The following is a 26388-nucleotide window of genomic DNA, read 5'->3' as shown; positions in this document are numbered from 1 at the left end:
TCAGTAAACAAGGTTAAGTTTTGGTGGTCAATTCCATATCTCAGATACTATAAGCAATAGGTCTAGTATATTCGTTGTATGGAAGGACTGTAAGGTGTACATGTCCAACTGGCAGGTGTCATCTGACCTTGACCTCATTTTCATGGTTCAGTGGTTATAGTTAAGTTTTTGTGTTTTGGTCTGTTTTTCTTATACTGTATGCAATAGGTCTACTATATTTGGTGTATGGAATGATTGTAAGGTGTACATGTCTAGCTGGCAGGTGTCATCTGACCTTGACCTCATTTTCATGGTTCAGTGGTTATAGTTAAGTTTTTGTGTTTTGGTCCGTTTTTCTTATACTTTATGCAATAATAGGTCTACTATATTTGGTGTATGGAATGATTGTAAGGTGTACATGTCCAACTGGCAGGTGTCATCTGACTTTGACCTCATTTTTATGGTTCAGTGGTCAAAGTTAAGTTTTTGAGTTTTGGTCTTTTTTGTTATACTATATGCAATAAGTCAACTATATTTGGTGTATGGAAATATTCTTCGATGTACATGTCAGTCTCGCAGGTTTTATTTGACCTTGGCCTCATTTTCACAGTTCATTGCTCAGTGTTAAGTTTATGTGTTTCAGTCTGTTTTTCTTAAACTATAAGCAATAGGTCAGCTATATTTGTTGTATGGAAGGATTGTAAGCTGTTCATGTCTGCCTGGCATGGTTCATCTGACCTTGACCTCATTTTCACGATTCATTGGTCAATGTTTAGTTTTCTTGGTTAAGTCTGTTTCTTAGAAACTTTAAGCAATAGGTCAACTATATTTAGTGTATTGAATGATTGTTAGGTGTACATGTATTTCTCGTTAGGTTTATATGACCTTGACTTTATTTTCTTGGATCATGTTAAGTTTATGTAATAGTTGTAGTAAAGCTTTCAATTAGGACATAATCAACATAATATCAATGGTTAGTAAAGAAGGCGAGACATTTCAGCGTGTGCACTCTTGTTATATTTTGGTCTGATGGAGCAGTTATTGGATAAAGTTTCCTGCGGCAGAATGTTGCTATGACATTTAGCATGTAGAGGGCCTTGAGAAGACACTAGCTTGAATATTGCTACAGTATAAAATTATGGAATGCAACACACAGAAAATACAGGATGAATGAAACTTAAGTTTTAGGTGGAATTACAGTTGAACACAACCACTAACTAATTTTGATTCCATGTTGAATATGGTATTCACCCTGAATTCAATCTGAATTCAAGGTGAGTTATTGGTTTAAACAATGTTGAAGCAACCATTAATCAATATTGATTCAAAGTTGAATATCAACGTTGATTCAACATTGGATTTCAACGTTGATACAAATTAGCAAAATCTAATAATAATTCAACATTGATTCAACATAGAAAATAAACATTGATTCAATGTTAAATCAACGTTGTGTGCCTGCTGGGTAAGTATGTCCCTTTTATTGCAGATTGATCCCTTTGATATTAGGAATTCCAATGTATTGCAGTATCTGTGTTGCAGTCGTTAAAATTCTTTTTTTTTAGTAATGAGATTTAAGAAAATAAACAAAATGAGTGAAGCTGTTGATTGTTTGCCTGATAATATTTATGTTCGTTTTCGAGATGAATGTAAATGATATTTATCACATATTTGTTACGAAAACATTGGGTTTTGCATATATAATAACCGCACAATTGTCCTACTCATATTGCCGCCCGGGGCAAAAAAGTGGTTATTGGTTATTTTGCCCCGGTTCCAAATGACGTGACGGCATTGCGTCCTTAACGACAATGGCGAACAATGACGGTGTTTGTATTGAAAATTATGAGAATTATGCTACAATGGCCACGAGTAACAATGTCCTACCAACTATTATCGATTTAGGCCAAGTTATGAAAAATTCTCGCTTTTGTGTATTACCATATTCAAAAATAAGGGGAATGTTACAATAAATGTGTATGCAGTAAATATTAAAAATTAATGGAAAATGTGATAAATCTTTTTAGATTTTACCTGTTGTAGTTAATTAAATAGTTATAATTGAACGTTTGTCTCTTTTCTGTAGAACTTAAATATGTGATAAATAGATTATAACATGTCTTTTCCATATTGGCCCTGGTATCATCCCTCGACCCATATCGGCCCTCGGCTAAAGCCTCGGGTTGATATGGGAGTCTCGGAATGATACCAGGGCCAATATGGAAAAGGGCATGTTATAATCTATAAGTATTCCGATGGGAACTGAATATACCCCTTTAATTGCAGATCTATTACTTGACTTCAATAATACAGACAGACACAGGATCTGCTTACCCTTCCGGAGCACCTGAGATCACCCCCAGTTTTTGGTGGGGTTCGTGTTGCTTAGTCTTTAGTTTTCTATGTTGTGTCATCTGTACTATTATTTGTCTGTTTGTCTTTTTATTTTTGGCCATGGCATTGTCAGTGTGTTTTCGATCTATGAGTTTGACTGTCCCTCTGGTATCTTTCGTCCCTCTTTTATATATTCTTTGTAAACAATCCATATGTTTCTGCTGTACCCCTATTTTTTTACATGTTTACCTATTATGTCTGTTTGATTTGTTCACACATTGTTGTCAATATAATGAAATTTTATGCGACTGTCATACAAGTGAGAGGTTTAGCTAACTATAAAACCAGGTTTGAACCACCATTTTCTACATAAGGAAATGCCTGTACCAAGTCAGGAATATGACAGTTGTTTTCCATTCGTTTGATGTGATTGAGCTTTTGATTTTGCCATTTGATAAGGGACTTTCCGATTTGAATTTTCCTTGGAGTTCGGTATTTTTGTTATTTTACTTTTTTCTTTCCTTGATAAAAATGTTCTGTTGTCTTCTTCTTATGACATGTATATTTTCAGTTAGTTTGATATGCACGAGTTTGCAGTGAAGTCTAGGATTTCTATGAACAAAACATTTTCGTTACTAAAAAAAACCTTTACAACAGGGATAAAGATATCAAAAATTGTTCAAATTGTTTACTAAGTTTTATAAAAAACATATTAATTATTGGGAAGTATCATTCTACTTACAGGAATTCAATTACTGTAGCACTTCTTAACCTTTTTGTATGGTTTAATAGTGTCTTTAAAACTTACAAATTAAGACATTGTCCTTCGAATCTGTTTCCTTGTATTTATAGAAATTTTGATAGATTATCTTTATACACTGTTGTTCAATTACAGCGTCTCGTACTTTTGACATAAATACCAATTTGTTAATTTGAAGTTTAAAGCAAAACTAAAATGTTTCTTTTGTATTTCTGTCTAGTTCGTTATGTCCTGTGCACACTATAATATCTTCCTGTTCAATGTACTAGTATACAGGTTCAGTACGTTGGGTAATTTCAATCATTAAAATTCTTAATACGGTTTATTTTGTTATTAAATTTGTTTGTTTTGGTTATATATAATATCATTATGTTACAGTAAGTTGGGTTTATTTCTTTACTTGTTCTTTACTCTATGTCCTACTATAGTTACTTCTACTGGTCGATATTAAAAAAGGGAGATCTCAATAAACTGATTTAGCTTCGTCTCATTTTCTTGTGATGGTCTCATGCCTGTTGTTGTACATCACATCTTATTTTTTTTGTTATTTGGAGAATTTGGTGTTGATGACAGATTTTCGATTGATTCTGTTAAATGTATTCAATTCTTTTACAAACAGTCTAGATGATTAAGAACTTGACATATTGTGCAGACACATGTCAATTATTGAAGACTTATGTTACCAAATACAGGCGTTTGTTACTTTATTTTGAAGGTTTTTTGTCTCATATTCAGATACTCCACACCTCTCTGTTCCTTAATAACTGCATGTTTAATCAATAAACAAAAAATACATAATTATTCGCATACAAGTATTTTTATTCGAAAATAATAATTTGACAAAGATAAAAGTCAACAAGTAAAATCGGTCTTGATAAAAAATAATGAGTGAATAAAAAATAACATTTATCAAATGATTTAAAAGGTTCTTTGGTGTAGTGTTTCAAAAGTAAAAGAAAATAAGACCGTTTTATATCTAAGATATAAAAAAAAAAACAGCTTAGGGACTCAGAAAATTTAAAACCCGGGTAATAAAAAATCATTTGTTTTGCATAGCATGTATGAGTGTGATCTGTCATCACGTTTTCTCTTTTTCAAATTACTTTAAAAATTGCTAAACCATCAGAATAAAAATAAATGATAATGACAATGAGCTAATTACAAATGACAATAGTGTCTGTCAGATCTTCTTTCACGTACTGATGTGAATTTTGTACAAGTTGCCTAATGTAAGACAATTTGTTCATTGTATTTGTGAATAGGATGCTTGGATTTTTTTTGAGTTTTTGATTGAAGGAAGAAAACAAATTAAAAATGTATTACTTTATATAATTTTTAAGAATTTCAATCCAATTTCAAAATCATACTGCCTGGATAAATGTGGGTCATCAAGAACAATGTTTAATTATTTTACAAAATTCTGATATTATGTTTCTAAATAATTTACGTACTTAAAAAAAACAATTACGAAACACACAATAAAGCACAAATAACCAGTTATGACCTACAATTATAAATTTTCATATAGGTGATGAAAATATTCCTGCTGCTAATTATATGAACACATTGTATCCGTATAGGAATATATGTAAATTAAGCGAAATTACTTGGTATGGTAATACCTAAAATAAAATGATACAACATAAAAAATAATATATATATATGATAAAAACTAGAACACTTTGTTTATTTTGTTTATCAATCCATCTCGAGGACCCAAATGGTGGTCCAATCATGAGGAGTGTACTGATATTAGCTTGATGAATATAATTTGAAAATCATCACTCACTAAAACTTTAAAATTCAGTAACACCTCTCATTCATTTTAGACCTAACAGATGGATTCTGAAAACACTTGTTGTTGAGAAAATATGAGAAATTACTTTTTAAAATTTTGCTAATAAGGAACATATTTGGGTAGATTAAGAAATCTATGGCACGCTTTAATGAGATATTCACAATGTGAATAAACTCAATAAAACAGTTTGAAAAAAAATCGTAAAGCTAAATAAATGTTCTTCTCTTTATTCCCCCATTCTCATTGGACGATTCCTTTTACCCCTTATATTTAACATCTATATATATTTCGTCTATATATTTGATTGATTGTTTGTTCTGGATATTTGACAAGTTCTATTCTTCTCTTCCAATCGCCACACACAAACAGAAGGAAAATAGTACACATAACAACTGAAAATTAGCAAAATAATTCTATTAAATATCAATATTTAGTTTGTTTGCCACATGATTGAAGAATTTTTCAATGTACATATACAAATATATGGGTAGGAATCAGAAGAGAATTAGTAAAGACACAATATCAACAGGACTCATATAGATGAAAATGTAAGAAAGCGATCAGTCATATTTAGTTTGTTCACCACATGGTTCAAGAATTATTCAATGAACATATATACAAATATATGGGTAAGTGTTGTTTAGGAATCAGAAGAGAATTAGTAAAGACACAATATCAAAATCATTCATATAGATGGAAATGTAAGAAAACGTTCAATCCTATTTAGTTTGTTTGCCACATGATTCAAGAATTGTTCAATGAACATATACAAATATATAGGAAAGTGTTGTCTAGGAATCAGAGAATTAGTAAAGACACAATATCAACAGGATTCATATAGAAGGAAATGTAAAAAAACGTTCAGTATCACACAACACTATCTCTTCCAATAGCTGCACACAGACAGAAGGCAAAGATAACACATATTAACTGAAAAACAAATTACAACTCATTTTATGTTTGAAACTTAAAAACAAAAGAAGTATAGTGACAGACAGAGTATGTTTCTGGTGTATACAGGGAGATAGTTCATGCAGTTAAAAAGAAAAAGAACAAGGTTATTGTTAAAACATAAAATCTCGTGAATAGAAGTAAGCGTATGGAAAATAAACATTACACTATAAATTTCGCACGTCTAACGACGATCTTTTAACACAACATTTAGAAGATCGATGATATTTGTGTATAGGTAACTTCTGGAAAATGTGACAAGTGATATAAACAGATGATAACTAAATAAAAATGTCAAATAGTACTTATAAAGTTTTCTGTGAGCTAACTAATAAAACATTATACTGTTCAATTTAAAGTATATAATCCATGCTTTATTCGTGCACATCATGACTGAAAGCATATTTTAATGTAAGCGAATAAGTGAATGATTTTTTTCCCCTTTCGGTCATGGTCTTGTTTACTTGTCACGATATTGTTCTTCTTGGTCATTGTCTAGACAACATGTCATGATTGCTCTTATTTTGGTTGAAGTTGTGTCTAACCTAGGTGGCAAGGTGATGTTTTACAATTTTGATATCTTGTCAGAATATTAACACAAATAATTGGGCAAGCATTTGTCGAAGGCATCCCCCTCGAATTAGTTTTGAAACTAATTCAACGATATTTTCCGTTCTTATAATTTGTTGTTTTACTAGAACAGTGTTAGCTTTTAAATAAAGAGAAGACGTTGTGTCATTGCAGAGATATCAAGTAAATGTTCCTGACTTTTGGATCAGAGGCCCAGTTGAATAAAATACTTCAAAATGAGTTTCATGAGAACGCCACTGATAAGTCTTATATAATAGGCAAAACGCACGTCTACCGTATCAAAATATAATACTGTTTCCCTGCCGAACACGAGACGGTAATGAATAAGATTGAAGACTAATAGGCTTGGTGTTAGAATAATATGTCCGAGTTGAATGACATGTCTTGCCACGGTAGCTAACACGTAAAAAGTTCAACTCAGCGGGTGTGTCCATAAAAAAGCGAGGATTCTAATACCTTATCAACATGTTATCGTCCTGAATATTGCATGCAATATTTTCAGCTGGACATAAACAGGCATCAATCGATCCTGGTTTTGAACAGACATATGCTTGACATATTTGTCAATTGGAGACGTCATATGTTAACCTCTAAATATCTGTTCTGGTTTTAACTGTTTTAGAAATGCTGTTTCATTGATATATACTTTTTCCGAATTGTTATATTGATATACTACGTCCTTTTTTGTTAAGACATATTCAGTTGACCTTAGAAGGAATTGGCTATTATTTTTAGGTTCTTTATTGTTATATAGCTCTTGGACTGTTTCGGTTCTTATACATCCTTGGCTTTCAATTTTTTTTGCTTTGAATGTTCCTGATGAAGGTAGATAATGCAAATGCGCTTCGGACGCATGGAATTTATTAAGTGTTGCTTTCATTTTTTTTTAAATGTGACCGAGTTTTTTTTGTTCCATCTAATTTAACGATTGGTAGGAACATTTTTGCCACAATAAACAAAATCCAAAAATGAAACAACAAGAGTGCACACGCTGAAATGTCTCTCCTGCTTTACTGACCATTGATTTTATGTTTATATTCCTAAATATAAAGCTTTACTACAAGTATCACATAAACTTAACATGATCCAAAAAAAGTAGATCAAGGTCAGATAAACCAAACGGGAAATACATGTACACCTTACAATCATTCCTTACACCAAATATAGTTGACCTATTGCTTATAGTTTCTTAGAAACGAACTTAACCAGGAAAACTTAACATTGACCAATGAACCATGAAAATGATGTCAAGGTCAGATGAACCATGCCAGACAGACATGTACACGTACAATCAATCTATGCATTAAATATATTTGACATATTGCTTATAGTATCTAAGAAACAAACTTAACCATGAAAACTTAACATTGACCAATGAACCATGAAAATGAGGCCAAGGTCAGATGATACCTGCCAGACAGACATATACACCTTGCAATCATTCCATACACCAAATGTAGTTGACCTATTTCTTATAGTTAAAGAAAAACAGACCAAAACATAAAACTTAACACTGAGCAATGAACTGTGAAAATGAGGTCAAGGTCAAATAAAACCTGCCAGACTGACATGTACATCGTAAAATATTTCCATACACCAAATATAGTTGACCTATTGCATATAGTATTAGAAAAAAGACCAAAACACAAAAACTTAACTTTAACCACTGAACCATGAAAATGAGGTCAAGGTCAGATGACACCTGCCAGTTGACATGTACACCTTACAATCATTCCATACACCAAATATAGTAGACCTATTGCTTATAGTACCTGAGATATGGACTTGACCACGAAAACTTAACCTTGTTCACTGATCCATGAAATGAGGTCAAGGTCAGAGGAAAACTGTCTGACAGGCATGAAGACCTTGAAAGTTACGCACATACTAAATATAGTTATCCCTTTACTCATAATAAGAGAGAAATTAACATTACAAAAAATCTTAACTTTTTTTTCACGCAGTCACTGAACCATGAAAATGAGGTCAAAGACAATGGACATATGACAGACGGGAACTTCATAACATAAGGCATCTATATACAAAGTATGAAGCATCCAGGTTTTCCACCTTCTTAAATATAAAGCTTTTAAGTAGTTAGTTAACGCCACCGCCACTGCCGCCGCCGGATCACTATCCCTATGTAGAGCTTTCTGCGACAGAAGTCGCAGGCTTGACAAAAATTGGAAATTTGAAACATTATGAACAAGCTCATCTATTACCGAATCAATAGTTTTATTTGACTTTCCTTGCATTTTTTGCATGAGAAAAAAAGTATTGAATACAAATTTAAGTGTGCGATGCAATTTTTTTTATTCGGTTTTACATCAGCAGCCACAGTTTAATGAGTTGGTATAATCATTTAGATATTTTCGTATATATACAAATGACCTCTGATGCATATAGTAATAGAATCATATACTTATTGTCTAAAAAAATAAAGATGTAATTCTACTGCTTTCTATTTCAAAGTTATGGGTTTTTTGTTGTCTTATTGTATCGTCACCTTTATTTCATGTGTATGATATATCATATGTTTGTATATACATATCTTCACTTACTTGGAAAATCAACACAGACACTCCAACACCAATAAATACGCTGTTGTACTGGTCTATTTGATCTTTCAGCTTTGTATAACATCCCTGATAAAAAGTTTTAGAGTTGTGTGAATATTTTGTTCATAAATTCTTTGTTCTTTGTTCCTGGATGGTATCACTTATCCTTCTTTTTTTATACAGAAAATCATTTCATAGATTTAACATAAAATTTAGATAAATTTAACGTCAAAAGAAAAAAAAACTGCATATGTTGAAACATTTTCAAAAAGTGTTAGAGATCACTTGAATTGAAAACAAAATAGACATATTGGCAAGTTAATTTGAACCCTGCCTAATGGATACAAATCAGTGATTCTTTCGACCAAATATAATTCATGGTTACTAATAACTGAAAAAAACACTTATCTCGAACTCGTAAATAAACCATGATAATTAGATCAAAGTCACGTTAACGTCTAGTATTTCAGACTGGTGTTTATACCTTTCCATATTTATATGGTCCAGAGGCGAATTTAGGGGGGTCCGGGGTGCCCCCTCCCCCCTTATGGAGCTACATTTATGGTTAATCCAGACTTTTTACCTATACCACTCCAAATTTTGTCTAGTTTGTAGGCCCACGGCCCCCATTTTCAGAATCCTGGATCCGCATCTGTGGACCAAACACAGTTGACTTCAAACCTACATTAACCGTGAAACTAGTCCATACAAAAGGCTTACGTTGCACAATGAACACTGAAAATAGATTCAAGGTCGGCTGAACCCTGTCAGACGGACTCGTACACCTTAAATTGACCCTATTGATTAAGAAAATATCGTAACTGGGGAGATCATGTGAGAACAAACCTTTTCATTCAGTCATTTAATCATGACAAAAGGTCATGGGCAGCGGACACGTGCTAGACGGAAATTTGGGTTAATTTTAATAAGGAATCAGTAGACGAGATATGGACTAACCATCATTTGTTTACCTTGTGAAATATAAAGTATTCGTAACTTTGAATGCCGCCCGTTGTAGGATAACCATATATATGCTTCGCCTTCGGCAATATTTAATGCGGTTAAGAAAACCATGCATGATTTAATATAAAATTAACAAATAAGACCATGACTGACAGCAAACATAGATGGAAATCAAAATTAACGAAACAACAAAAAAAACAACAAATAACAACATAAAAATCAAAAATAAGATCCCCCATAAGCCATTTAGACCCAGTCAGTTCAAAACAGACAAAGATATTCAGATAACACAAACACCAAATGAGGAAGAAAGTATCACCGTTCAATTTATAAATTTCTTGGCAGTGTGATTAGCGTTATAACTTATGGTGTAAACTATCACAATTAAACAATATATTTTTAATACTTACCTCATGAACTGTAGAAGAAGTGTTGGTGCATGAACTTGGTGGGTCAGTTGCTGTACAGCACTCCGACGGCAAACTTTGACTTGGCATATCGTTAGCAGAGTCTACACCACAACATTTATACTGTAATGATAAATGCATTCAACAGGTTCTGTTTTAATTATGATTATTACACAATTTAGAACTCAAAAAGACATCTCTGTATGATTTTCGAAGTTTTTTTAGTAGGTCTATTTAAACGAAATCATGCTGAATGTCTATAGTTCGCTCTTTTGATGCTAAAATATTATAACTGGATTATATCAGAAAACAACAATTTTTAAGTTATCTATTAGATACTGTCTAAAATGAAACTTGTAAAATGCACACATCTACACAAAAACACACCATGGGTAAGCTATAGATTTCGGCTTTCATTATGAGATAGAAAGATATCTGAAGCCCTTTCCCTTCTTACTTTTATTTCATTCAAACCAGAATGCATTTTGTCAAAATATCAAGATAATCAGTGAAACGTTGCAATTTAACCCTGCCCAAAACCATACCATGGGTAACTTTTCCTTAAGCTAATGAAGAAAGGGACATTTCTCATGACTCTAGACTGTAAATGATAATACCACTGTTAATGAACTGGTTATAATTGAAAATGAATGTTTTGATAATAAGAACAATTATAGTATATGAACGGTTTACGTTTATCGCTAAAGACTGTTGGTGAACTTATTCTACATGATTATTATTTTGAGTGAGCAATTTTATTCAGATAAGAATTTAAGGAGAATTATCTATGAAACAATGAAAGAATGGCAATAACAATCATAAAAAGTATAGGTGTTTGCTCAATGATGAAGATCACACGGTGATGTTTACACCCTGGTCCTTTAATCACTGGTGGATAGTTTTCTAATTGGTAATCTTACCATGTCTATTTATTTTCATATTGATATTTTATCAATCCGGCGAAAAAAAAAAAAACTCATTTAAAATTTGACAAGAATATACTAGCTAGCACTAACTGAACAAAATACTCAAGTAAGTGCATTAGCAGGACTACGTAGCTTATTACAAAAAAAACTCATCACAGATACTAGGCTTATAATTTTGTATGCCAGACGGGCGTTTTGTCACGAAATACTCAACAGTGACCGTCGAATAAAAAAAAAATAAAGGCCAATATCAAAGTATTCAATAGATGTTTTTATGAAAGAAGTTAGCAAGAATATCTAGTGAAGAATATTACCCTCTGCTATATAATGCATTTTGTCATTTCAAATGGCACACACAGCCAAACTGGAACATTTTCATGGTTTTCATAGGTAGAAAACCTATGCCACATCAATAAAAATAGATATGCATCACATGCAGTCAATGAGGTAATCAGTGCACCCTTATGTACAGTAAAATTAAGACAAAATACAAAACTGACAAATATTTTCTTCGAAATGATTTGGAAAATAGAAAGATTTTATGGAAATGCGGGTAAGTGGCAATCATTTCTTGGGAATAGAGGGGAGTTCAAATTCATGAGAAAAAAAATTGTAAACATTGAAGTAAATAGAGGTTGAAGATTAACCATTTTTACTGACCGGCGAAAGATTTAAATGTTTGGGTAAGCAGTTTGAAAAAGATACATTATATTAGTTGGTACTATCTATCAAAGTTTCATTGAAACCATCAAAATTATAGATGATAATTCGTTTAGTCGTCATACAGTGTTTAAAATCATGCAGCTTTCAATCCCGTCCTTTAAAACGTCATTGACACTGAGTAGGGTGCACTGTGCAAAAGTATTAATGTTCTTTCATCATTTTCACGGTAATTTACGTGTACGTATTTGTGTTATTTATTCTGTTAAAGCCATCAGTCCCTCGGGGTTTAATTGTGCTATTATTAATAAAGAATAGATTGGACAGGACACCCAGTACAACAGCTTAGCAGATAGCTTGGGTAATGCTTATACATGATATATACTGGCATCAGAGATATCTACATAAATATCAATATAGCGAGTCATTTGATTACATGGAATTTGTTTTGTTCTGTTGTCGGTGATTTAGTAATAGCTTTATAATTACTTACGAGTTTGAAAAGTGCATCGTAGGAATTGGTTAAATCTTCATTTCCAGTCTGGTTATACCTGGTAGTCAGTACCTTCTTAAATTCTGTTTTGAATGTATCATCAAACTGTAAAATACAAATGATAAATTGATTAGAAAAAAAAATTTCAACAAAACAACACATACATGAATTTCTGCAAGACAAACGTCAATCTTATTCAGAAATATTGTGATAAGGTATATTCAACCAGTGGTGTTAATTAAATTTGGATTCTTAAAATTCTAAAGGTTAACTCATTAATCTGTAATAACAATCTTTACAATTTTGCTGTAATACGTTTTTTTTTGTCTGTGCTGTACAATTCTCCACCAATGCTAAATTAAAAGATCGACTACATCGTCTTATTAAACAAAGCATTTTCTAAAAAAAATATTGGAAAAGTAGATACAAATTCCTTGTTTAATGTCATGAAAAATATTATTTTGTGAAGAGCCACACTGATTCTAACTACAAATACACCGCGTAGAATATCTAAAAAATACTGGACTTTTTGATCGACAACATAAATGCTGAGTTTGGTGGGTTGATATTACAACAGACAGTCAGTATTCCGATAGGTACTAATTGTGCGCCCCTACTGGCCGACTTGTTTTTGAATTCATATGAGGCATAGTTCATAAAATATTTGAGTCATGTGCTCACCTGAATTCTGATGTTTAGACAAACAAATAAAGTAAACCTCAAGTGTTTATTTTCATTTGAATAAATGAAATATTAAATTGATACATTAAAGGGGTATAACTTTGGTTTTAATTTTATTGAGGGGGGGGGGGGGGGGGGGGGTGGAAATGCTTCTGTTTAGTGTTCCAAAACATTCCATTAAAATTCAATCAATTTAAAAAAAAAAAGTCGTTCTCCATTTATCATCCAGAAAACACAAAATTATTAAAAAAAATTCTAACAATCAAGAACCATAATTCGGGAATAGTAAAAGTGAAAACAACAAAAAATAACCTCAATTTGTGTTAAGTGGTCCAAAATATTTCATTAAAATTCAATCAATGTAAAATAGGATTTCTAAATTTAATATCCAAACACCCTAACATTTTTGAAGAGTTCACTCTAGAACGGTAAATGCCAAATCGACGGAAATCGAACTTGACCTGTATTTAGTCGTCAAACACATTCCATTTAAATTTCAATCAATTTGAAAAATGGGTTCTCCATTTATAATACGTTATTTTTCCAACAATCAAGTACCATAACTCTTGAATAGTAAAAGTAAAAAAAGACGAATATCGAACTTAACCCGTCTTAAGGGAACCAACACATTTCAATAAAATTTCAATCAATTTGAAAAAGGGGTTTTCCATTTATTATCCTGAAAGTAGATAATTTGAAATTTTCCAACAATCAAGTACCATTTCTCAAAGACAAATCGAACTTAACAGGTCTTAAGTAGACCAAATTTCATTTAATTTCAAAAAGCGGTTCTCTATCATCTAGAAACAAAATTGTGACTGACAAACAGACAGACGTGAGTATTCATATATATTCAAGAATTTTTTTTTGCATGCACACTATAAAAATTGCGGTTTTTTATCCAACGCAATCATAGGTTTGACTGTTTTTTTCAATTTAGACTTGTTTATATTTTTCGTTTGGGCTTGTATTATATTTGCCTTCGGGTTTATATGATCCGTTCATCCTATTTCGACTCTTCAAAATTCAAGAGTCTATCCTAAATTGAGGTAAATTATATGGCCTTCCAAATACCGTTTCGATTCCTAACATCACTGAAGAGACATTAATTGTCGAAATCCGGATATGGTGTGCTAATTTTTGCACCTTTTGTTTGCGGTATATCATCTTTTCCGCAAGTTTATTGTTTTCTGTTTGGTATTGAATTAATAAATAAGATCCATTTTGTTACATCTGGTGATCCGTTTATTTGGCAATCGCCAATGGCAGTCAGCAGGGTTTAAGAACATCCGTTGTTCGACCTGCTAGTCAAATGCGTTTTGTTAAAATAGACTTTTTCACTTTTTTTGGTCTTTTGGAAATTGTTGTTTGTGCTGTATTTAGACCCCTCTACCACGAAATTTGTTTTACATGCACACGTATAAAAATTGCGGTTTTTATCCAACGCAATCATAGGTTTGAACGTTGTTTTCAATTTAGACTTTTATATATATATATATATATATATATATATATACATAATTATTCTAAATATATATATATATATATATATGTGTGTGTGTATGTATTGAAAATGTCTTATCACTCAATAACCCATATTTTAGTGAGTGCTAGCATCTCATATAATTTTATCCCTGTGAACTTCAGATTAAGGATACTATAGAAAATAGAATGTATTCTTCATATCTTGATCTTTCCTTCAATATCGACACAGCTGGACTACTTCAAACTAGAATCTGTGACAAACGTGATTATTTCAACTTTCCAATTGTCAACTTCCCATTTCTCAGGAGTAACATGCCTTCTGTCCCATTGTTTAGCGTAAACATATCTCAATTTTGATACGTTACGCTCGAGCATGAACAAGAACATCAATAAGAGTAATCAATCAATCAATACTTACTGAAGATCTAAATCCAGCAAACATTGCTACACCAACAATCTGAGCAATCAGCAAAATGGCCACAATTATAGCGTACTGTAAATAGAAGTATATAATTATAACATTATGTATATAGAGGTACACTATAATTATTAAGATCAAATTATAGCATGCTGTAAAGAGAATGTTTAAATTAAAGCATACTGCTAATCTATAAATAATGCACACTGTAAATAGAAGTATACAATTACGTATAGCATATTGTAAATAGAAGTATTCAATTACGTATAGCATATTTTGAATAGAAGTATACAATTACGTATAGCATATTGTAAATAGAAGTGTACAATTACCTATAGCATATTGTAAATAGAAGTATACAATTACGTATAGCATATTGTAAATAGAAGTATACAATTACGCGGTATAGCATATTGTAAATAGAAGTATACAATTACGTATAGCATATTGTGAATAGAAGTGTACAATTACGTATCGCATATTGTGAATAGAAGTATACAATTACGTATAGCATATTGTGAATAGAAGTATACAATTACGTTTAGCATATTGTGAATAGAAGTACACAATTATAGCATATTGTAAATAGAAGTATACAATTATAATAGAGCGTTAAGAAGGTTCCTTTTAAAAAGCAAAAAAACAAGAACTTCTTATATCTATAGTAAGCTAATTGTCGATAGTTCATCTTACGTTTAGATTATCGAAAGTAAGTACTGCATACGATCCTTTCTGTGTCAACAATTTTCAGTTTAAGTTAACTAATTTGTGTTTGCTCTCTGATGGGAGGTATCTAGTTACTATATATATATTCATGTGTGTGTAAAATGATGGTTGATTCAGTTTATACATCTACTTACCACTACTAAGAGAACTCTGTTCTGACAGCAAGCCCCACAACATCCGAGGCCACCAACGAGGAAGATGAAGAAACCAACAATGATAAGTAACAACGAAAGAGAACTGGCGATATCATAAACATTTATCCCACCGACTACATCAACATTCAGACTTTTCATGGCATCTTTTATCTCGTCTCCTAACAGATCCGTTCCGAACCGGAACACGAGACCAGCGATTCCTATACCCAAACCAAGGATCTGAAAATAAAAGAAAAACATGCATTTAACTCAGCTTGTGTTTCCCGATAGATTTCGTTGATCAGAGATTACCGTTTCCTAATGGTCATTTTGAAAGATTAACTGTCACCTTGATGACTTCGTTCTATCTGTGTAACAGATGACTATAACGCGTATGTTCCTATTGTTCAATTCCCTTTCGTCATTCATGTACAATGTACAACTATTCAACGGGATTTTTTTTTATGAGCCACACAACGTCACCGGTAAGGCAATAACCACATACTCTTTCAGGTGACATGAGTTTATCTTAATTTTTTAGAAGTTCATGTTGCTCAATAATTTGCATATCATTATTGATGCCTTCCTTTTCTTTTGGGGCCTCGGTGGCCCAGTGGTCTAAGTAGTCTAACTACTGTATCACTAGCCAGTCAACACTGAGGTTGTGAGTTCGAATCCCGCACGGGGCAGGTGCACTCGGCTCCAATCTTAATTGACATGGATTGTTAGTTTTCCTACCGAAGGTCGGTGATTCTCTCCGGCCACCCCGGCTTCCTCCATCAATAAAAACTGACCGCCACGAAATAGCACAATAGTGTTGAAAGTGGCGTTAAACACCAATCAATCAATCAACCAATCCTTTTCTTTTTATGTTATGGCATGCTGTTGTTTGTTCCCTTTGCACACTATTTTGTCTACTTCCCCTTTTTTATCACCACAAGACGAACATTCTTAGCATATACTGCTACATCAGACAGTTAAACTTGTATGTATAGCATTTCAATGAACAAAATATGACAAAAATAGCGTATTCACTCAGGGAGAAGTAAGCCAAAATGATACTTTATTGTGTAAGATTGGAGTGGATTTCTAACAAGTCGAATGTCTATATCCACGATGTATTTCAATGGTGTCAAAACTTATCAAAGATATCAGGCTTATAATTTTGTACGCTAGACATACGTTTCGTCTACCTGTGACTCATCAGTGGCCCTCGAATTAAAACAATTGTGAGCTCAAATCACTAAGATGGTGCAAATAACGTATCCTTGTTATGTCGAATGAAATCTTTTACATCTTTTTTAATGATGTAAACAATTATTGTCATTGTGCTGTAGTTAATAACATCTATAATCAGTACATTAGTTTTTGTAATAAAAGTCGTATAAGAAAAGTGTTTAATTTCTGATTGGTTTTCCTTGTAATTGTTAACAATTTTATTATAAAATATGACGATGAAAAACAGAAAAAATGGTTACGTGAGTCCGCTATCTGACATATCAGATCTATCGTATATATATACTCATTATCATTAGCTTTATCTTATCTTGCAAACAGGCAGGTCTGAAAAGACATCATACTTTAAAGTTAAACAAGAAGAAGTTTGATATCAAAGTTCAAAAACTTGTAATTGTAGTAGATTTAAAGCGAGACGTAAATTGCATGTATATATATTATATTAAAAGAAAAAAACAATTTATCAAATATTACATCAAATAAAGCGCATTTCTTTGAAATATAGATTCTTGAACTTCGCTAGTACTTAAAATATTTCACTTGTTTATATCAACCCAGTATACTTGTTTTACCCGTGTATATGTCAAACATGAAATGTGTTTGAAAATGTATCACACAGCAATGCTTCCGAAACAGATATTAAAATCGGATGTTTAATTGCTGTGAATTTTGAAAAAGCTAAATTGTTTTATATACTGATTACTTTTTTAAGAAAATGTAAATATGGACCAAACACAGAGCCGATAAGTGGCAAGTTTGTGTCTGATAATGATGAACAAACACATTACAGGCTACAGCTATATTCTGTGTAAAGCTCACAAAATATGGTGAATTTGATGGATTGATGGCTGTTTAACGTCCAGTGGCAAATTAAATGCATATTTAGGACGAGAACATGTTAATGCGATAAGAATATGAACCTTGGTTTGTACTAGACCGACACTCTGAGCCGGATTATTAACCTGCTAGTGCAAAAGGTAACAGTTCGCAGGAAGACATGTCACCCTACCAGGGCACATTATTCTGACTCCGAGCCGACCAGTCTCTGCTCTAACTCATTAATGCCGCGTACCAGCGGAGAAACAGCAACTACAAATTTTAAAGTCTTTGGTTTGACCCGGCCGGTGTTCGAACTCACAACCTTCCGCACTCGAGGCGAACACAAGACCATTGAGGAGGTAAAATTGAAGATGAAGACGAACAAATTGTTAATGTTAAACCAGCATACCCAGGCCTTTAGAGAGTGGGTGTAATTATAGATCCGTAACTTAACCGAGTGAAGGTTGAGCATTTATGAACAGTTGCGCCCAGGTCAACTTTAATCCGATAGTTTATTCCTCTTTGGGTTCGTTATCATCTATACTGTTTACCTTAAAAGTAAATTTCTGTTCGCAATGTTGTGTTACTACGGATTAAGAATCGATTTTAGTATTATAAACATCCTACGTATTAGTAGAGTAACTTGTCAACGGAAAACTTAAGTTACATAGAAAAACTTATGTTAAGGTTCTTTATCATATTTTTCTTATTATTTTATTAATCTGTCTGAATCATTGTGAATCAAGTAAAGTATTTTTATTCGAAGTCTTAAGAATGAAATTATGGATGGCGTGTTTATACAGAAATAAAAGTACAGATTTTTCCCAAATTTACATGCGGAACTTACTTTTTCACAATACGACACTAAGATAAATTGCTTTTTTACTTGTATACAACAAATTTTAGAAGTCTTATTTTCTAATTAGACAAGTGGATTTTTACTGGATTGATGTAATTTCCTTCATTTTGTTCCTTAAACCACGAACAATGTATTTTATTTTTCGATAATCTATATTAACCCATTTAATCCTGCTTCTTTAATCAACCAAACATGCATCTATAACAGAAGAGATTGATCGTAGAGAGCGATGAGAACTCAATCATTCGTTTTTTTATACCGGTACTTTTTCTTTTACATTTCCGTGCCCCATATGATGCAGGTGGTTCTGACGACCCTATTATTACTGACCAACCTCATGCATCCTATTATTACTGACCAACCTCACGCATCTGGTTCTGACGACCCTGGCCAACCTGACGACTAAATTATTACTAACCAACCTGACGCACCAAACTAACTTGTCTTAAAAGCTTTTCAGTGGATATGATAAAAATGTATATTCAAATACAAGGAGCTAAAAATGTACTGCGATTATATCTTTGAAAGAGTGCATTTTTTCAGTAAATTGTTACATAAATACATGGATATGTTTTTTTTTCAAAATAATTATATGACGATATTAAAAGTACTAATGAGTAAATCAACAGTTACAATGGTACATTCGTGAGAGTTTTGTAAAATGAATCAATGCTTTTAATGTGTTGTTGGTTTGTATTAGTTTTGCCTTTATTGTTTACGTGTTTAAAAGTTTATAGAGTTCTCGATCTTAAGTATTTGTACAATGTTAGCAAATAATATGTTAAATGTACAACATGGCATGACATTTTGTATTTCTTTGTTCATTGTAAATTATGAGAAAGGAAAAAGTGAAACAATAGTTTTTGTTGTCGTAAATTTATTACTTTGTCCGTTTAATGATCAGTTAAAGCCCTAAAAGTTTATTTCCACTTCCCGGTTGGTTTGGCTAGTAAATAGTTTATGCGATCATGATTATAGAAGAAAAGGAACATCTGGAAACGACTGATTGTAATGAATACCTGGAAACGACTGATTGTAATGAATACCTGGAAACGACTGATTGTAATGAATACCTGGAATCGACTGATTGTAATGAATACCTGGAATCGACTGATTGTAATGAATACCTGGAATCAACTGTATGTAATGAATACCTGGAATCGACTGATTGCGCCTGAAGTATTGTTATTTTTTGCTACTTGTATATTGTATTTTGACGTTTGTTTCCTATTCTCCAGTTTAAAGTTTAAAACAAAGGATATGGGGTATCTATCCATGACACAAATCAGTACATTTCTAAAATGAATAATAAAAAACACATCAGCAATTGTAGTGCTATTATTTGACCATTGAATAAGATATCTGGGGTATATCATTATTACATTAACAGAGATATTTATAAACTTTCGGGTGTGTATTCAAAGATAGTACTAGAATTTCCTCACTGTCATTTGATACTTAATAACGTGTTTGTGTATGTGACTAACTGTAACGCCCTTGCTTTCAAGGAAGTCGAACGTTTTAAATTTCACGAGTTGATAGTTTCGCATAAATTTGTTGTGGGAGTGGGTATATTAACATAACATTGCTTACACATGGTACGGTAGTCGGTTACTAAACATAAACGGGTTTAAGAATCGATAAATTGTACTAAACCAGTTGAGTCTAATGTTACCCAATTTTATTACGGTGATTTCGTTTATAGAGCCCGTCAATCGAGATGCAATCCATGTAAACTTATCGATCCTTTGAAATAAACTTATTCTGCAATTGCGGTACTTTTTGTTATGGATTTTCTGTGTGCTTAGAGCCAATCTGATGACTCGAGCCTTTTCCAGCAGATTTTATAGTTTAGGGACAGCATTGAGTGCTCACAAACTAGTTTAACCCCCTCACATTCTTTATGTGTCTATCCCCAAGTCAGGAGTCTGTAATTCAGTGGTTGTCGTTGTTTGTTGTTTGACTTATTTATTTTTCTCCTGTTTTTAGCATAAATCATAGGGATAATTTCTCTTCTGAATTGATTCACTTTTTGTCATGCCAGGGCCTTTTATAGCCTACTAAACGGTCCCCCCCCCCTCATTTTTGAAGGCCGTACAATGCCCTATTCAGTGTTGTTTACATTCTCGTCTATTTGTCTCTGGTAGATAGTTGTCGCATTTACAATCCTAATACGTCCTCTTATTCATATATGCAATAAAAACCGGTACAGGAAGAGCACCTCACTCTAAAAGAACGGTATAATAGGTGAAAAAAAACACGAACTGCATTGTTTTAAAACTATACCGTAAATAATGTTACAGAATGATTTATTGATTGATTGTTGTTTGCCTAACGTCCAGTGATCCGTTTGCACTGAGATCAGAATTATATCTATATTATTTCAACTTGAAGTATTTCTTCTATTATACTATTAAATGCCTGGTTAATTGGTTTGAACATATACTCGGTTATATGCCGGCTAGTCGCTTATAGTTTTTTTGTCAAAATAGAATTTACTAATAAATTCACAACTATACTCCTAGCGATTGATTATTGAAAATGAGAAATACAACATCCACAAGTATGCAATAACAGATTAAGCGAGCTACGCTTAATTGGGTTAAAAAATTAGAATCATCATGTTTTACCTTTAGTTAGGAAATCGATGCTGACATTTTATACCTGAAGATTTACTCTATTTCCTAATATGAACGACTTTCTAGGCAGTAAATACAAATTCAAATCAATATTTTGTAATCAATTTTCTCATGTGACAAATCGGAAGAAAAATAACAATATTACAGACAAATGTCAGGTTCGTGATGTTTCCAACCGACACTACCAATAAATTATAGTCAAGTACTACTTTAAACAACCTGTTATTATTATATGAAAAAACCCTCCTAGAACTACGATCATGTAGTTACTTACATCACATGTGTAAACTCTTATTACTTAACTTTGATTGATTGATTAATTGTTTGTGTTTAACGCCATTTTCAGCACTTTCTCGGCGACGGCCTGCTTTGGAGAGAACCATCGACCTCCGGCATGAAAACCGGCAATCCTAGGCAATTAAGATTGGAGTCGAAAGAGCCTGCCGCGTGCTGGGTTTGATCACACAACCTAAAGTGTTGACAGGCTAGTGATACTGTAAATAACCTACTTAGACCACTCGGCCACCGAGGCACCGACTTAAATAGGAATGAAAAGGATAACTATACACCTCTTACAGCAAGCTAATAACTGACTATTGAAAATATGATAATCTTTGACACTTTCAGCAGTGTGTTCATTTTATTCCGTACTGGTCAGGAACAAACAAAAAGCCTAATACATGAATAAGAGGTAACCTATATTGGCATGGTTAGCTGGTTTCCTAAAGGGGATGTAACCTATATTGGCATGGCTAGCTGGTTACATAAAGAGGATGTTACCTATATTGGCATGGCTAGCTGGTTGCCTAAAGGGGATGTAACCTATTTTGGCATGGCTAGCTGGTTTCATAAAGAGGATGTAACCTATATTGGCATGGCTAGCTGGTTGCCTAAAGGGGATGTAACCTATATCGGCATGGCTAGCTGGTTTGCCTAAAGGGGATGAGCCTTAGTTGAACATTTGTATTAGTTATGTACCTAGATTATCTTGTCAATGCTTCTACCACTAGAAAGATGACAATCTTCAACCAAACCCAGAAAAAGAAGGTTGTACGTAGGTGTTTGTCATTTAGAGTATGATTATGCCCACACAATCCATAAAGACAATATAAAGATGTCATTAGAAAATGTTTATTTTAACTGGTTAATTAAGTGACCTCATTAATCACCAAATCAAAGCTTAAAAAGTATTATACATCAACTTGCTGACATTAACCAAAACTTGGGCCAATACAAAGTATTACATTTCAACTTGGTGACAGTGGCCTATATTTATGCCAATACAGAGTATTATAATTCAATTTGCTGACAGAATCTCTCACCCTCTTATGTCCTCACGGGGAAGTACACTTCAATATTCACAAAAGTTGATGACTATATAATCTATTGATATGACTTAATACTGTGTAACAGTTGTACAACTTATTTATCGCCTACTGTCATGTCAATATATCCTTGAACGTTAACAATTTCATAGATAAAAATAATAATGGAAGAGATAAGAACTGTACCACTGTTTATGAAAGATTAAAACAGGCTGATCAAAGAAGGAAAATTCCAGAGACAATATAAAACAAATATTTTTGTTTGTCCAGCAAATAGCTGCTGCGAAACGAACCAATACTAAAATGAGAAGAAGAGGTATGATTGCAAATGAGACAACGCTCCACTAGAGACCAAATGGCATACAAGTTAACAACTATAGGTCAATGTGTGGCCTTCAACAATGAGCGAAACCCATATCGCATAGTAAGCTATAAAATGCCCCGAAATGACAAATATAAAACTGTTGTGACAGTTGAAAGGAGAAAGCTAACGGCCTGATTAATGTACAAACAAAAACGAAAAACAAGTATGATATACAGCAACAAACAACAGCCACTGAATTACAGGTTCCTGACTTTGGACAAGCACATATAGAATGATGCGGGGTTAAACATGTTTGTTGTCGCCATAATCTCCCTTAACCTACGTCAGTGTTTTTACAGTACGACATTAGAACAAACTATAACAATCAGTAGAAAAGGGATGTGTACAACTGATTTTGTTCTCATACTGCTACACATGTAATACATCTTTCAATAAAGCATCGTCTCGCTCAGTGGACAGGGCTGCTGAAGATCTCTTTTCGTTTTTGGAAAAAAAGTAAAACAGTTTCTAGTCATTCCAAAATCCAAGATAATACTTTTTATCAACGGTTTGTATGAATAAAATTATGTTTGGTGTATACTTCAATGAGACAGCAACCGAACGACTCAAAAAGAATAATAAATTAGCTGTTCGGCTTAGTATATGTATGGCTGTTTGAAGGCATGCATGGCGACGATGTGGAAAAACGTCTTTTGTTCATCGAGGATGAAAACTTTAAAGTATTCTAGGGAGAATAGTTTCATAGCTTGGCAGTAACAGGTGTCTGTCATATATAGTTCATGCATATCTCTGGTGCAATCAACCATGTCTTGTGACATCCATATATTATTTTTTCTCATTTTCATTTTCCAGGTGAAGGTAGTAATTTCATATTTTCAGCGAAAAGACATTAAGATATATTGCTGTAAATGTTTCTCGTTGTTTTTTTTCTGTATATGAAATGACACATAAATAGTGATGTTAACAGGTATTTTGCATAAATATTTTTCTCGTCAATCAAGCCTGTCAATGTGATAACAGCGTATGCCGATGATGCAGCTCACTGATTTAAAAGTAACCTACAAAAATTGAAAACTACACTTTATAAATTTCATGCTTAAGAAGCGCTTTTCTGGATTTACCTTAATTAGGAACGCCCAATGTCGAATGTTTGAAGGCTAAGGATGTATAAGTACCAAAACAGTTGAAGAGAGCTATATGATCAAAAAGGCGTTTAAAAGAATAGCCAAATTCATCTAAGGTCAACTTTGCCTGAGGGAGTTGAAACCTTAGTTTCTTATCAATTTCTAAATTTATAAACGGACATTGTACAATATATCTATTGCAGTGTAATGTTAAATATTCAAAATATCAATCAATTATCCTTGTTTGGATCAAATCATGGAACTGGTATGGTCATGCTGATCGAGAGAAAAAAAATGACTCAAATAAAGGCAACAGTCGTATACTGCTATTCTAAATTCATAAATCGATTGAGAAAAAAACAAATCCGGGTTACAAACTAAAACTGAGGGAAACACATCAAATATAAGAGGAGAACAATGACACAACAGAAACTCAACACTAAAATGCAACACACACAGAAAAACGAACTATAATATAACAATGGCCATTTTCCTGACTTGGTACAGGACATTTTAAGAAAAAATGGTGGGTTGAACCTGGTTTTGTTTAGTTATAGACAGTTATGACTTGAAACACGGGGAAACAAAACATATAATGTACGTTGTTTTGTTATACTCACTATAATATGTGTTTTTTTTTAGTTTTAGTTTTGTTTTAGTTTTATGGATCGATATATAATTACGTGCAATTTTCAAAAGATCGTTATCCTACAATTAATTTTCTTTTAAACACAGTCAACGTATATGTGTTCCGCCCAATAGAAGTTCCTTGGGAACTTTGTTATAAACAATGTCATAATATCTGTTCCTGTTGGAAAAATTATTATATACCCTTTATTCCGTAAGGAACAAATACTGTAATATTTGTTCCAATGGAAATAATATTACAGAATATTTCTTCCACTCGGAACTTATATTATGAAGGAACTTCTATTTCGTGACACTGCGACATCATTGCATCGACACAGCTCAATATTTTGCACTTTTTTGAAAATGTTAAATGGTATAGTTATCCGACCAGAGAAATACAAACTCTTACTACAGCACAAATTCATAAATATATTTAAATTGTGATAATTATTAATGTCGTTCGGGTAAGAATTTAAACCCTTGAGCTGTAGCCTGTATACATTCTTGTTGAATAATTTGAACTTTTAAATTTCACTGTTTACTTAAAATTTTCAAATATTACTGCTTTGTTGTTATACACATATTCGCCTACGTAAGACAGTAAAGGCGCCGAAAACGTTGCTTTTAACATCTATAAAAATTTAGTAAAATTTCTTTATCAAAGATTTTGGTTTTGTTTCTATGAACACTTACGCGTTTGAGCGGAAATGTTCCAACTCAGCAACTTTTCAGTAAAACAAAGTTCTAATAAAAACTCGAAGAAAGCGCAATACTTTGTGTATGTGTTTTGCTTGTATAACTCCGTAAATTCGTGAGTTACATTAAAGTCTGTTTGGTCTATAATCGACTCTGCTTAGACCGTTTTCAATATAATAGTACACAGATTTATTTGCGCATGTTTACAGTTAGAAATACAGTGGAAGACTGTCCAGCAACAAATCATTCATTCATTCAAAATTAATCAAATGAAACGACAGCTAAGTATTCGTTATGAAATATCTACACTTATTGTCCAATCTTATGTAATATTAATCGGGTTTGTGTCTTCATGCCAAACTTCGTAAAATAGCGATAATTGCTTCTATGAAGCTGACAAGTACAAAAAGACTGTCTTTCACACATTTAACTGACACCGGTCGTTGAAATCAATAATCGAATTATATATTTAGAAATAAAAACACATTTAAAATAAATAAATAAATAAATAAATAAATAAATAAAAAACTTAAAAAAATTTATTGGAAAATATCTTTGAACCGAGCGTTTACTAATATAATAAACGCTTAGAAGAAAGGTATTTACAAACGTAATGCATATACCATGTGAAAATGACCATAGAACATTACACAAAAGAATAACTTCAAATCTGACAGGAAAATTCGTATCATATAACTTTTTTTTCGTTCAAAGCGGACCTAAAAGGCACATTCGAAAGACAGCCATTTTGATTAGATGAAGCAAAAAAAGTTCTGGAAAGCAACCATTGTACCATTAAAAGTGTACAAATAGACTTACTTTGTAAAAAAAATTATTTAATTTTATGATGGGCAACTGCCACAAAAATGTC

General features: G+C 32.6%; 1 protein-coding gene across 2 annotated transcripts in view; it reads right to left on the bottom strand.

Annotated features, from left to right (window-relative positions):
- Positions 1–3871: 3871 nt before the first annotated feature.
- The window catches only part of LOC127700716 (23 kDa integral membrane protein-like), a 29447-nt gene continuing 6930 nt past the window's right edge, over positions 3872–26388 (bottom strand). The window contains exons 2-7 of one of the 2 annotated variants that reach the window (XM_052204320.1): positions 15865–16104; positions 15005–15079; positions 12421–12525; positions 10345–10464; positions 8975–9058; positions 3872–5263 (exon numbers count right to left, since the gene is read on the bottom strand). In XM_052204320.1, the coding sequence (XP_052060280.1) occupies positions 5207–5263; positions 8975–9058; positions 10345–10464; positions 12421–12525; positions 15005–15079; positions 15865–16104 (681 nt within the window). In that variant the 3' untranslated portion in view covers positions 3872–5206. Of the gene's footprint in view, positions 5802–8974; positions 9059–10344; positions 10465–12420; positions 12526–15004; positions 15080–15864; positions 16105–26388 lie in introns of both variants that reach the window. The other variant, XM_052204319.1, reaches the window with a different exon arrangement.

Source organism: Mytilus californianus, unplaced genomic scaffold (genome assembly GCF_021869535.1).
Source record: "Mytilus californianus isolate M0D057914Y unplaced genomic scaffold, xbMytCali1.0.p SCAF_5, whole genome shotgun sequence".
Lineage (NCBI taxonomy): Eukaryota > Metazoa > Mollusca > Bivalvia > Mytilida > Mytilidae > Mytilus > Mytilus californianus.
This window is presented reverse-complemented; position numbering and strand designations above follow the sequence as displayed.